Source organism: Meleagris gallopavo, chromosome 6, assembly GCF_905368555.1.
Source record: "Meleagris gallopavo chromosome 6, MGAL_WU_HG_1.1, whole genome shotgun sequence".
Taxonomy (NCBI): domain Eukaryota; kingdom Metazoa; phylum Chordata; class Aves; order Galliformes; family Phasianidae; genus Meleagris; species Meleagris gallopavo.
Window position 1 is genome coordinate 15415851 of NC_139409.1, and position 15049 is coordinate 15430899.

The 15049-nt window shown below is 35.7% G+C and overlaps 1 protein-coding gene across 4 annotated transcripts in view; it reads left to right on the top strand.

Moving 5' to 3' along the window:
• Positions 1-15049, top strand: part of MPP7 (MAGUK p55 scaffold protein 7) — a 141594-nt gene that overhangs the window by 107938 nt on the left and 18607 nt on the right. For 3 of the 4 annotated variants that reach the window (XM_085227183.1, XM_085227182.1, XM_085227185.1), the window contains 3 exons: positions 1081-1155; positions 1762-1958; positions 2479-2543. In XM_085227183.1, the coding sequence (XP_085083309.1) occupies positions 1081-1155; positions 1762-1958; positions 2479-2543 (337 nt within the window). Of the gene's footprint in view, positions 1-1080; positions 1156-1761; positions 1959-2478; positions 2544-10378; positions 10400-10499; positions 10512-11582; positions 11625-15049 lie in introns of all 4 variants that reach the window. The other variant, XM_085227186.1, reaches the window with a different exon arrangement.

Genomic DNA, 15049 nt, shown 5'->3' on the forward strand with positions numbered 1-15049 from the left:
CATTCGTATTTGCTTTATGGTTTTGCATTCCCTACAGAAACATATTTTCCTGCAAAAATTAATATTTAAAAATCTCTAGAAATACAATAGCACTACAAAAGGTGTGAACAATTTCCCCATTTACCTCCTTGAGGTACAATATAAACATCAAAAGCTAGTTACAGCTTGTTTCAAAAGTAACAGAATTATTGATTCCAGCCCTGTGGCTGGTGAAATAAGAACTTGGCTGCTGTTTGCCAAACAGTGAGCTCTTGGATCGCAGACATGCAGGCAGAAGTATGTCTCACTTGGTAGTGGACAGGCCTGTTTCCATTTTGCTTAAATCGTTGGCTGTCTGTTGCACTCTGTGAGTTTTATGAAACTTGTCGGCTGCATGCAATAGTAGCAGAGTCTCCAGCTGATTAGCACTTCCTTCAATGGCAAAATGTCACGAAGGCAGTGGGAATATATTGTGGTTAATAAGTAGAATGTAGCCAGACACACTTAAAGAGGGATACAGGGAAAGATGAATGGATGAGGTGGTTGATGATGGCTAACTTGTTTTAAGATTTATAGTGGAGGGGTTTTTTTCCATTTAGTACGTGTAGCCTATTCAAAAATATTTTTCTTTTCTAGTTTCTTTTACTTGCCAAAAGCATAAATCCCCCCAATAGTTTTATATGATAAATATGGCACAAACGTATCTGAATTTTTCTATCAGATTTTTCTGAAAAATGAAATGTTAGTTAGATTTTTCCAGAGATGTTCAAACTGTGCCAGGAGTCCAGCAGTAGCTTCTAATGTGTGTATATTTTAGCTGTAGCATTTGCTCCTGCTTTCTGTGAAGAAGTGGAATCTCCAAAACATGCAGGTGCCAGTCTTTAGCAGACCAACTCTGCCCATCTGTGGACACTTGGAATTTTTGCAATTCCAAATTCTGTATGGTGAAGCTGTCAAATTTCATCAGTAATATTTGGAAAGAGGAAAGACTCATTGTATTTTGAGTATTTTTTAATTAATTTGAATTTTCTTTTCCTTTAAGTTTTCTTTGAAAAATGCCGTGTTAATTCTTTGTGCATTATCTTTTAAAATGTTCAACAGGCTCAGTCTCAAGGAGCAATTACATTTAAAATTATACCCAGTGTAAAGGAAGAAACACCATCAAAGGAAGGCAAGGTAGGCAAGTATTAAAGAATATTTCAGAAGGTAAATGCAGTAAACATCATTTCTGAGGATCAGCATTGTTTGCTTAGGTGGCAGAACCAAAAACGTCTCTTATGCCACAGTCATCAGTTTTTCTAATGTGATACTAATATGCTAGATTTACAGGTGAGTGCAACAAGGTTCTTAAGCCCTAACTCTGCAGCGATGAAGTTGGCATAGGTAATTCTCAATCTTCTGTGAGCACCTGGCTTCCCTCTCAGTATTCCTCCTATCATACAGTGGGCAAAAGGGGCACTTCATTGTACCTTAGTTCAAAAGTGTCTTCTCCTGCTCACATGAGCACACTGTTCCCTGGAAAGTCTGAAGTTCTCTTTGATTTTGGGAGTTGGATCTTGCAACCTTTACTACATAGGGATTGTGTTTGTAGGAGCAATGAATAAAACATTTCTTTATTAACTTCTGATGTTAAACTTCCATGAGGATGGTTTACAGCAGTAAATTTTTATTGCTTTACGTTATTTAGTGGAATGTTTTTGAACAGTGAAAGCAAAAACAGAAGATACCTTTGGATTACATGTTAATACTTCAATTCTAAGGAAAAAGCACTGTTTGTTTCAGATGTTTATCAGAGCCCTATTTGACTATGATCCTAATGAGGATAAAGCAATTCCTTGTAAAGAAGCTGGACTTGCTTTCAGAAAAGGAGATATACTTCAGATCATGAGCCAGGATGATGCAACCTGGTGGCAGGCCAAGCACGAAGGTGATGCCAATCCCAGAGCAGGCTTGATCCCTTCAAAGCATTTCCAGGAGAGGTGAGCTACTGAGAAGAATAGTTTCATTATCTTTTATAGTAAGAAATAACTTATTTTCCGAGTGGTTAAGTTAGCATAGTTGTCATATGTATGGTCATAGATTACAAGGTCATGATAAACCTGCATCTGTAGCAAGACAATTGAACTTGGAAACCTGTTGTTGAAATACTTTGGATTTCCTTATTAGTCTGGCTACAACTAATAATGACAAAAACTGGTAGGATAACACTGCTCCAGATTGAAAGAAAAAACATATGGAAAATAGCACATCAGTATCTGTATTCACACTGATGTACTATGCAGAAATAAGAACTGCACAGATTTTGGAGAGGTTACAAAAACTTGAGGCTCAGAATTTAATTTTTACACTGTAAGTAGATTGCATTGTTTAAAGTTAATTTCTTATGAAGTCTTCTGGATATTTTGCAATAGCCTCATGATGTTAAGTGTTTATTAATCCCAAATTTGCAGTGAAAACTAAGGAGTTTGTGTCTTTACCCTACCACCTCCCATTTTATAGGAGATTTGCACTAAGAAGACCAGAAGTGCAGATTCAGCCACTGAAAATTTCCAACAGAAAATCATGTAAGTCTGTTAACCTGGAAAAGAAATCATACTCTTGATCTCTAACCTTATAAAATACCATTTTGTTTCAGTGTTGTGACTAGAGGATGCATTTCTCCAGGGCACAATAGCTACTTGATTGCATTGTATCAAAAGGAAAATAAATAACTATAACAGCTGAAATGAAAAGCTTTAACAGCAGCAACAATTATTCCTAAATCCTCTGACTTTGTTTTCAAAGCATTGAGCCCAATTAATGTTTTGATATATAAAATTTCAAAGGAAGAGTGTTCTTTTTCTGTTGAAATAGTGCAGAATTGGCTCAACAGTTTATATAATTTGGACTGCATTAATATGAAGAAATTTATAATGAAAGTGAGATAAAGGATTGGTTATTCTTTCTTTCCTTTCCCATAGAGTTAGTAATTTTTTGTCTTCTGAAGGAGCATAATTTTTTAAAAGGCAGGACTCAGTTCTTTTACAAGATTTTATGGAACAACTTCTTACTGTTTTTTAAACAAATTTAGTCTTAATAGTTTCTGCTTTTAAATACTGCAGTTGCACAGTGGAAGAAAAATAAACTGTAAGAAAGTGCATACATTGAAACAAATATTTTCTGTCCACTGGAATTTACATCAACATCTGTTTTAAGTATTATTGCATATTTTACTTGACCTGTTATTTCTTTCAGTTGTACAGATTCATAACAGAGTGAGTACAATGTTAGAAACTATCACACTTCAGTCGGATCTAAATGATAAATACAAACATGTTTGTGAGTTCAACTAGAAATATTCAAAAATACTCTAAAACGTCCAACTATCTTTTATTCTCTAACAATAACACAAGTACAGATACTATGGGAAACAGTTGATACTGGCACACTAAGTGCAAAGCTAAATGCACACAACCTTAAAACTCACTGGATTTTCTGTTGCAGTTTTTCTAACTCCTTTCTGTGGCTTTTGTGTTCTGGATTTTGATGGTCAATATTAGTTTTCTAATCTTATAATTTTCCATCTTTCATTCCATTTCACTATTTGATTGCATGCCCTAATGCTATTATTAACTTGAAAGCACTCAGTTTTGTAATTACAATAACTATAGCATTTGTAATTTACATAGGACAAAGAGGAGTTTCTCTGCTTTGTAGTAAATCTATTATTTCTCTAGATTCAAGGTCTGCTGTGCCCCAGTTTTGGAAAAGTGTCTGTTCCCAGTGTGTATATATTTATCTCTGCCCACTTTTCTTGAACCTGGATAAAACCCTCAATGAGATTCTACTATTAAGAGTGCAGTGGTGCTTATAAAGAGGTGAATCAGTTGCAGCAACACAGCATGATTTCCTTCAAAAGGGACTGCATCTTTTTATCGACCTTCAAGTGAAAGGTTTTACAAGATGTTTTTCACTCTTCTTGATTTGGAATTTACAAAATTAGAATCCAGATAAATCCTGCAGTATTATGGCTGCTATTGTTGTTCATGCTGATTTTCTTTGTCCTATCAACCTTAAACAAGAAAGGAGATTTTCTCTCTTCTTCCCCTTTCCTTTAAAACACAACAGAGTCTTTAAGTGAAACAGTATCCATGTTAGCATTCTCTTTCAGACTTTCTCTAAACAAAGCCAGATCCTTACAACTGTCACCTAGAAGACAGAGGTGATTCTGTAAGAAGGAAAAACAGCATATTAATGGAGATTTGTCATTCTCTCCCTTCCTTAGTTCTTAGGACAATTTGCTGATAAATCTGCCAGAAGATTGGCAGTACTGTTCTAAGTAGAGTTCCATCTCTTTATTCAAGGATCAAACATGTTTTTAGTGTAGGGAGAGTATTTACATCCTGCATTGAGAAAGCATTCTAAGGACCATAATTCACTTGTAGAAAAATTTCATGATTAGAAAATTGCTTGAGTTGCTCTCAGGAAAACCTTCCACTTACTTGGCTTTTCAAGAAGATTCTATGAAAGCTGGGAGAATCTAAACAATCTAAAGTTGGGAAGGTTTTTCCAGTTACCAAGCACGGTCGTGGAACTGTGAGATATGGAGGTCTTGTCTATACTTGTGCACAGTGAATACCATACCAGAATTGATGCTGGAAAGCAGCGCATTACTTGGCTGAACAAACAGCATATTGCCAATATCAGAAATGTGCAAGGAGATGTAGAGATTAGAAAACTGGAAAGGTCTGCTGTCATTTTTTCCCCCCCTTTTCTGTACTGGGCACATCCTCTAAAGTTTGTTTTAGCAAACTCCCCGGTAGAGAGGTAGGAAGTCCTTAATGCTTGATTTCATCTGATTTTTTTTTTTTTTTTTTTTTTTTTTTTTTTTTTTTTTTTTTTTTTTTGGAGTTTTGTGCTACAGGCTTTCAACTTGATGCAAGGCTCTTCATTGTTTGGAAGGCTGGTTGTGTGGGGAAAGTGATGTTCTGTAGATCTTTCTAGCTATACATGAAAAGGTTTGTTAATGTAGTAGGTCCCACACAATCATATAGCCTGAATTTCCATAGCAGCTTGGATAGAAAGAGAAATATCTTATAGCTTCCAAAAGACAAACATCTGTTGCTTTCAGCAGATCTGCTAATAGAAGTTCATTTCCTGGGAGAACTGAGACATGTACTAGGAAGCTTTCTTGAGACATGGAAAGTAGCGCAGGATTCCAGCCTGCTCCGTTTAATCAACTCACTCCCCACATCCCACATTATTTAATGAGGAGTGAATCTAGATAGATGGCATTGTTTTTAACAGGGAGAATTGAAGATAATGATTCTGTTTTCTTGAATACCAAGATGATGTAAATCAGCTCTGGTTTCCTAGGTGAGCTTCCAGAGAAGTAGTGTCCTTCTACTTCAAAGTTAACCTAAAAACGAATCAAAATTGTATGCAACATATATGTTAGAACTTTTTTTTTCTGTCTCTCCTCAAGGCAGTGTTGGGAACTGGGAAGGGCTGTTGTATTTAACCAGAAGAGCTCTCTGAAATATAGTCGACAGCTATTCACAGTAATATTAACATCTATCAGGATCTGCTTTGTTAATTAAGTATGTTTCAAATCCTGCAGGCAGCTAGATTAAATTACTTTTGGGGAGATCTCTTTCTATTTCACTTTTAGTTTTAAAATAAGGGTAGAAGTATAGAAATGAAATTTGAGAATTGAGGATGAAGAAAAGGAAAAATATAAGGTGATGGGGAAAAGAAACAAGGACAGGGAAAAATGGGTGGACAAAAGCTGCCCATCAACTTCATAGAAAACCCCATAAAGGGTGGGCTCTGAAGCGATCAAATAAGTGCAACTAACAGTATTATGCAAGAGCATTGCAATAGTCAATATTTATACTGTAATTCAATTGATTCTTGATTCAGTTTAAACCCAACACAAACATATTTGTTTTGTTAAAGTTTTTGAAACAGCGAATGCAAAAATTGCTAATATGAACTCTGACCCATTTCAGTTTTTTATTAATGGTTAGAAAGCCCTTATAGTAATGTCAGTAAGATTTAAAGAGTTTTAAAAACCTGAGATAAGTGGCAGTTAGATGTACTGACCTGCTGATCAAATTGATAGCATTATTTCCAAGTGCAAAAATGATGAAAGGATAACAAATCTCTCGAGCCTTTTCAGCATTTCTCTCACTACTTAGCAGCAGTGAATTTTCAGCCAAAAGCAGTGTTGCTTGTGCATTAATCCTGTGGGAAAATTGCATTGGAAAAAATAGTGAGAAGAAACAGCATAAATGGAATGAAAGTAAAGGAACAGAGATGCATGAGATTGTGTGAGCAGGACTAACCCTGCTGTGCTGGAAGAGTGCACCTGCCATACACCTGACACGAGGCATCAAGTGTTCTTTGGGATGTAGAAGGGAGGGGGCAGTGCTGGCTGCATGAAATCCACTGAAGTGTGTCTGAGCTTGTTAGCCATGGCTGAAGGCCAGCTCAGATGGAATCTGCTGCTATGGTATTCCTGAATAGTGCTTAACAGAATTCCTGGCTTTAGGAACTTAACTTGGGCACAACTTTGCAGCCAGAGTTGGCACTGTGAATTCTCCTTTCACTGTATCCAGTCCAAGGAGTGCCAAGAGATTTTGCACATAGAATTCATTTAATAGTTCCCAGTCTGCTAACTTGAATACAAAGAGTAATCATGCTCTTACTGTAATAGTCACTGCCAGGGAACATGGCAATTTTTACATTTGTAGCTTACTTTAATTTTTACCTTAATTTGCAGATAAAACATTGACCAACTGTTGTCTTGGTTTTTTTGAGGGGAGGGGAATGGAGGAAGGAAGGGAGGGAGGGAAGTAAATTTCTTTGGATAATAACCAAATAATTCAGTTGCTATTCTGCAGTTATGAACTACAGTAATCAGCCAAGATATTATATCCCTTCAGGCATAATTTTGCTTTCATAGCAGTTGTTGTTAAGTATATATGTGTCGTCTCTGGTGTGAAAATTAGTGGCAACTTTGTATTTTATGCTAGTGTAGTCAGTAACGTCTGATAATTTACGCAATGCATGCATGGGTGTATACTTACGAAATACAAATCCATGCTTTGTGTGTACATATGGGTATGTAGGAAGCACGTAAGACAGAGCTGTTTGGAGATGATTTTTTCTTGAAAATATATTTGTTCTGTATATGTAATGCTAAATGTAAATGCTTACTGCGGAGAAGTCATCATATATTTTTTCAAGAACTTAAAACCTATTTTACGTTCAATTTTGATTTACCATATGTGATTGGCATTGTATGAGCAAGAGGAAAGATTTAACTGCAGCCAAATGGTATTCATTCAAACAAGATGTAACCCAGTTTATCCATGGATGAGTGTCTTGTGAATTGAAGATCGTGTTCTGCCAACAAAAGAATTTAAACATGGCAAAAGAATGAATGCTTTGTACCACTTGTATTGAAAACCAAACATTTAGGATAAGTGTGTAGTAGGACTCCTTTGCTTGTTATAATCGCTGCACGAGCTCAACTGTGCCTTTCTTCTCAGTATTTTTCTGTGTTCCTATTTGATACTTGATTGGCCACCTGCAAGTAGTTAGGATTAAGAACAAAAAATACACCAGACCTTTAGAGTTCAATTAGCACATTAGCATCTTTGTTCAGAAGTCTTCTGTCCTTACAAATACTAACTACCTACTACCACAGAGAAATTAAAGAAACCTGGAGCTGGATGGCATTTGAACCAAGGTCAGATGAGACAGAAGTGGAAATGGATCTCATAAACTCTCTGTTCTTCACCACAAGACTATCTTTCTTCATTTTCCAAATTACAGAGATACTGTTGTCTGACAATGTTATGAGATAATTAAATTAGATCACCTTAAATTTTCGATAACATGAACATGTGTGTGTCATTTGACCTATAGAATCCTATAGGATAAAAACTGCAAAACAATATAAATATCAGTTGCTGTGTGGTGCATCACTAAAAAATCAACTGTTTAATGTATTTGTTGTAATGTAGGTCATTGTATTACACTGTTTCTTACACAATTTCTTGTCTAGTACAGAAATAGAATTTCAGGGATTATGTAATGTGAACAGAGCTATGGGTATTAATTTCAGACTGAGAAGCATTCAGATGAGATTCTTTGATGAAATACGATTGAAATTCAGCAAGAGTAAAAAATTTTAATCTGGTGCTGAACTGTTTCCAAAGAAGTTTCTGAAATGGCACAGGTTGTGAGTTTCTGAAGTAATATAGTCTACATGAGGCCCCCACATCTATCTAAATAAATTTCAGTTAAAATACATACAAAATACAATGTATGTAACTACTATTTTGCATTGTTGCAGTGTAGCATATTGGCTATCCTGAAATCTTTCTAAAGCAAATAAAACCACTTCTATCCTAAGCTTTCATTGCACTTGTGTTTCCTATTTCTTTTTCTCATTTATATCATGGTGCTACTTCATTGTTGTTTCATGAGCTCCTTCCATGAATATTTTCTTTGTAACTTCTGCCTTATCACACTACATTTAATTAATAGTATTTCTTCTTTTCTCAGTGTTTTATTCGTTCTGTGTTGTCTTGTGTTGTTTTTTTTTGTTGTTTTTATTTTCCTATTTCCCATCAGATCTCTTCCTCCTTATTCTATATCCTCTTTTAGTCTGTTATTTTTTCCTTTCAGATGAAGATCTCTGCTTCTATTCCCACACCGCTTCAATTTAGTGAAGCTTCCTGAGAAGTCCTATCCTAATTTTCCATCTCTCCAAGTTTTTGAATTTTTGACGTGTATCTGCAAATATCTGCTGTATACATACAATTGATTCACAGAGAGCTCTGTTAGTTATAAAGTTTACTGGCAAATAATCTCTGACTTTAATGCAGACAGACAATAGCCCTAGTAAAATTCCTGGTAAAATTTGAATTGGGATGTATGTGGTGATGGCTGTTTCATAGCTGCATTAAGCTGTGAAAACCCACTTATTTCCCACAGTTTTTCATTATGGAGTGTTACTTTCAACCTTTGGAGTAGCACAAGAAAACCAAGAGCAGTACTAAGAAGGAAATCTTATAACAAAACACAAAGTGAATTTCAAAACTTCATCTCAGAATTAAACCTCAACTTGTAGACATTTTGGCTTCTGCTTTCTGGCATCAGCTGGCTCACTTGGAAATCTTAACATCTTTAATTTATAGCATTAAATTACGAATTAAACCAATGAATTAAGACCATTGCCTTTCCTACCACAAGCCTGGGCTCTTTTCAACTGTCTTAGCTCAGCTGCTGTAGCTCCATCATCTCCCAACCATGCAAGCAGAGTTGTATGAGTGCATACCTATGTGCACATACCTCTTTTTCTCCCACCCCAGCCTACTGAAACCATATGGTCACCTTGAGTAGCAATAAATTGTAAATATTATTTGAAGAAGTCTTTTGAATTAATATTTTTTTTTTAGAATAAGCCCTCAAGCAGAAAATCCTTTTGTATTCGTTTCATGAGATGAAGTGAGAAACCTCTTCTCTACTCTGATAGAGACGAGACTTTTGACCTAGCCTTTGCTTGAAATGTCAGCCATGCATGAAAGATTTTAAAGTATCTCTTGAATATTCATGTTCTGAGGGCAGACCAGCTTCATGGAAACTTTGAAGTGTGTATATTTCAGACTTATTTATCCAAGCTTCAAAGGAAATTTAAATAATATCTAGATTGTAAAATCTCCATATAAATCTAGACTTCAATATGTAATATCTCTGTGTACAAAAATCCATTATGTATACGTTACTTTTCTGTGTTAGCCCTAAAATGATTGTAAAAATGTAAATTTTCCACTGTTCAGGAGGCAGAAATGTATTGATTTAGTATGGGTAAACAGAAAGTCTTAAGGAGATCTATTATATTAGTGTGGTGTCAGAGAAATAACGACAGAGTATATGAATTCTTTCAGCGTTATTTAAGCTACAGCTATAGACATTCCAAAAAATACAAAAGAAACCTCCAAAACCCAGCTGCAAGGCAGTAGCAACTGTTATTTAAAGTGCAGAAAAATACTGAGATCACATTTATGGTTCTGATTCTTAGAAATTCTAGGTTAAACGGAATTAACAAACTCTGCCTTTAATACAAAAGAGATCTTCCATGACAACTGGGCAAGAGCACTGCTACCAGAAGAAGATCTCCTATAGGAAGCTTACAGCACACACTCCATATTTCAATTTCTTTTCAGGTCCTTTTCTGACTTTGAATGTAGTTAAACATTTAAGTGAAACGCGGTGCCAGTATGATGGTAAATATCTCAATATAATAGGTGTCTGTTGAGGATTTTAGAGTAGCTTACATAGCTACATTTTCTTTCTATTTATGAAGTATTAAACAATAATACTTTGTTTTTTTGGCTGTTCTAAGATGAGGAAGCGGTTGAGTGTGGTAGGTGCATTTTTCTTCTTAGATTTAACTTTTCTTTCTTAAGTTATGCTTTGTCTCCGTTTAATGATTTCCTTTCCTATTTTTCCTTTGTGCTTCTCAGAGGAAATTGAAGGTACATGTACAAAAGTTTCCCTGCATAGCCCAATAATTTTATTTAGAGAACATGTGTTTAGAATTAAATTGAAAAAAGTGAAATGTTTCTAAGAGGTGTTGTACATATAATGCTTCTATATTGCCACCAGATAGACTGAATCATTTTTAAAGTAGATAAAAGTACCAAAATGCTCTTGGTTGCTTCATGCAAAGATCTATTATTTGAACTGTTGTTTTTAACTGCTTTCCCTCTTTCTTGAACTGTTGGAAGATGTGTAAAGAAAAGTATCATAAAAAAACAGTGCAAAACTTGGGTGGGCTGGGTTGGAAGGTGGTTCTGACTTAATTGCGTGTCCAAGAGAGGTCTTGCATTTCTAATTAATAGTAAAGAAGTATTTCTCTAAGGCGGTAGAAAGTTCATCCACGTAGTATCATCTTTACTGTTTTCCCTCCGAGTGTAGCCAGTTACTGTTATGCTTGCAGCATATGTTAAAGTAATAGCAGCTGATCTCTTGTATTTCTTTTTTTTAACTTAAGAGGCCTTTGTTTATAAAGCATTAGAAGTCGTAGCTCATATTTTTGATCAAAGGGCCTCCGGTACATAAAAATATACATGATAGTTATTTCATATCAAATGAGAGGATGTGTTTTTGATCAAAAACCTTTCTGTCTAATCCAGTGAGCCAAAACTTAAAGCTGAAGTCTGATAATGTATAATTTACAAAAAAGCTTGATTTACATCAAATACATTTTGCTTTCTCTTAAGTGGCATCATATTTTCTATCAACTGATAAGCGTGAATAATACATCGTGAGAATTCTGTGTAGAATGTTTGCTGTCATCAAAATTTCCGCTTGAGAAGTTAAAAAGATCAGTGTGCATGCTGCAAAATTCCAGAGCACCTTCACCTAAAATATAAAACAATAAGCGTTGTTTTATGTTTTTAAGAAAATGGCTTTTATTGAAGGCTTTCTAATGCTATGCTTTGTACAGTTGTCATTTTAAAGTACTTCTGTATTTTTTGCTGGGCTTCTAACAATTCTGCTTTATTTCTTGGCTCTTATTCTGTATGCTTTTACCCTTCGTCCAGAAGATGCTGAATGTGCTGGTCACAACAGTGGATCCTATCTAGGTGAGCAATTGGTTACAAAAGACAATTTTTTCTTTTCTTTCAGCTCCTTTTCCCTGGAACTACTGTGTCCACTTTGCTTTTGGGGGTAATCTGCATACAAATGTCTGTACTGTGCATGAGAAAAGCATGAATATGAAGGTTTTAAAAATGGCTCATTGGATTTGACATAAAGGATTTATGTAGTGTGGTATGCCACTATCTGGTTAATAATAAGGTACTAAAATACTGTTTAAATAAAAAACATAAATTTGGGAGAAATACTGACTTTTTAGACATGTTATGTCAGCAATGTATTTAACACAACAAAAAGGTTACTATATCACGAAAAGACTTGAAAGGCACAGTTTCAAGGTTTTATCCAAGTTTTGCTTACCTTCTCTTTCTTTGAACATGTCTATCTACCAATTTTGTGAGCACAGAATTGTACAGTAAGAATACAAAGCAAATTTGTAGTCACTGTTGTTTTTTTTTCCACGTTACAAAATAATTCTTAGCAACCCAACAGCTTAAATTTAGCTTTAAAGCTAGCCTGAGCTCAGTGTATCATTGCAAGGAGTGGGGAAGAGGGAAAGGAGTCCTTTGGCTTCAGCATTTCAAATTTCAAACAAAAGTAACATTTTAAAAAGGTGAATGTTCCATTATATGTTTCAGCTTTTTAATTTGTGCCATTTTAAAAGCTATGTAAAAATATTTTAGTTGAAACTGTCCAGAATTCCTGCCAGCTGAAGGCTGGCTGGAGTGGATTTTGTGGCAACCAGCCCTTTTCCCAAAGCTTTCATCCTCCTACTGCAAGCGGAAGAGGAAGAAACATGTCAGAGTGCTTGAGTACATCCAAGTGATCGGGCTCACTGAAGAACCTTAAACCAGGACTGTAAATCAGAGACGGTTTTCATATTGTAGTGTGCTGTTTTTAAATGTGGAATATAAACAGCACTGGGAACACACTAACTATCTAACTGAAAGAACTTTAATCTCTTTTCAAAATCTTAGCAGAGTATAATTTTATCATGCATTCACATAATAACTAATGGTGATCTGATTGTGCTGAAAATAAAATTTTAGATTTGTTAGTAAATCAACTACATTAATATTGAATTGCAACTGCATGGAGATATTGAGGCATACCTGGAAAATAGTGCTTTGGACTTTGGATGTGATTCTGGCTGCATTACATTTTCGTTGTTAGATATTTTCTTTGAAGAAGAAAAGATTTTTTTCATCTTTTCTCTCTGAATGCAAATACAGGTAGCGTGAATTTTCAGGATCATAGTTTTGTAATCAGATCTTAGTGGGTTGCCCGTTGATATGAGTAGGAAGGCTGCAAAACAAAATCTGTTGTCTTAATGCTATTTCCCATTCAGTGAAATGTTGGGGTCTGTAGTTGCCAAATGGTCCATCACCTAGAAAGGCAATGTCTTGAGAAAGAAACTACTGTTGTTCTCAGTGCAAAGAACAAAAATCTTAATAAGTATTACTGGAGAACAACTGCACAATGCAGGTAATGGCTTACTCTTCTGAGAGCTGCCATGTGTTGGAGAGCTGCCAGCAGTCCACAGGCAGCCCTGCAGCCTACTCGTGCTGGGTCTGCACTGTTGGAAATGAGGTGACAGATGGGAGCTGGAAGACAGAACAATATACAGAAAATAGACCTATCTAAGGCTAGGACCAGTTCTGGGGTAGAGACACAAGAACTCTTTACTCTCCAAGAAAGGATCAGGCTTCCTCACAGTGAATCTGTCTGATTTTGAAAACAGTGTATTCTGAATGTCCATCCATGTTTTGTAGTACTGTTTCTTGGAGCTTATCCTGAGCATTCTTGAAAGATGGCAAGCATTTATGGCTCTCCTGGCTTACTAAGTAATTAAATTTCTAGGCAAGCTTTTAGTATTGTAATGTAAAGTCTCAAAAAAAAAAGTCTAAAATGCAGTCGCTGAAGGACTTGAGTCACACCAACAAGGTTGGGATGTTTTTGTGACACCCGAGTTAACGGCCTGTCGGTGTGCTATAACCTGTCACAAGAACAAGGCAGTCCAAATTCCCTTCGCCAGTGATGAAGGAGCAGAGCTGTATTACCTCGTGTTTAGGGCTGATTATAATCATAATCAGTTATTATCAGCTAAGTATGGTGAATTTTTTGCACATCTAAATTTTAGAAATAGTTTTCAAAGTATAGGTGCACTGACAGCTTCCTAAAATCAAAATAGTAAGTCGTACTTCATGCTGCTTTTGGTATTGCATAACCACACCAAACGATCCACAACAATTCTATTTTTTTGTCCTTGATTTTTAATTCGATGTTATGGCTCGTTGTGGGTTTCGAGCTCTGTATGCGTTCACATTCCAATCCGTGAACCAGGATGCTCTCTGAATATCCAGACTCCTCTAAAAGGATACATACTTCAGACACACGAGGTGGTCACGAAGAGTGATAGAACAGTCATCTTTCAGAAGGCGTTATGTTCAGGGTTATCAGATCTGTTATGTTCAGGGCTATCATACTATTAATTTGAACTCTCCCCTCTAAAGTGACTCAAATAAATTTCACAGTTTTTCACTGAATTCTAATACTTAAGTTACAGTGTAGTATCAGATGTTTCTGCTGTAATTTCCTGAGGAATTGCTGGGGAGAACATTAGGACCATGTCTGTGCCAAGCTTAAAATGCAGTTACATTGCTTGAACCTTTATCAACATACAGTAAGTATAGATGAATATCATCTGTTTACTAGTCTCAATTTTGTCTTAAAAATCCAGACATAATCTAAATTTTTATTAACCCTGCCTAAATGTGCAAGCTGGGAATCAGTCCAGAAGCAAGCAGAGTAAGAGGTCTGCTCTGTGTTTGTGCAGTTCCTGTGTAACAATAGAAATACTCAGTATACGAGTGGGTATTAAAAAATGCCAATATTTTGAAGGGGAAAAAGAATATCCAGAAATATCTCGTAAAAAATTGCACCTTGGTAATGACCAGGGTGCCACAGTTATTTTTGTCACTAACATGCCATGTGAATACCAAAAGTACTTGTAAATTCATTTACAGATAAGCACCATTTGTTCACTACAAGTTGTGTAAGTTTAGACTCAATTCCATGAAGAATACACAAAGTTAATGCAAATTTTAACCTTGTTTTACTGAATGAAAATGAACGAAGCATGTGTATGTGCCTTATAGCATTCTGGAGCCTTACTGGTGAATGTAGCATAAGTGAATGTAAATCATAGTACTTCCTTTTAGCACAGTTTCTCTTTGAGAAATCAGCTTTCTAGCTTTGTACACATACTTAAATCCAAATTTACTCAACATAGTCACAATTTTTGTTCCCTTCTTTAGGATTATTAAATCTAAAGAAATGCAACACTTTCCATTGTTGTCCTTTAGAAGTGTTTTAGGACTGGATATGTTTGTGCATTGCCAGTTTTCAGTCT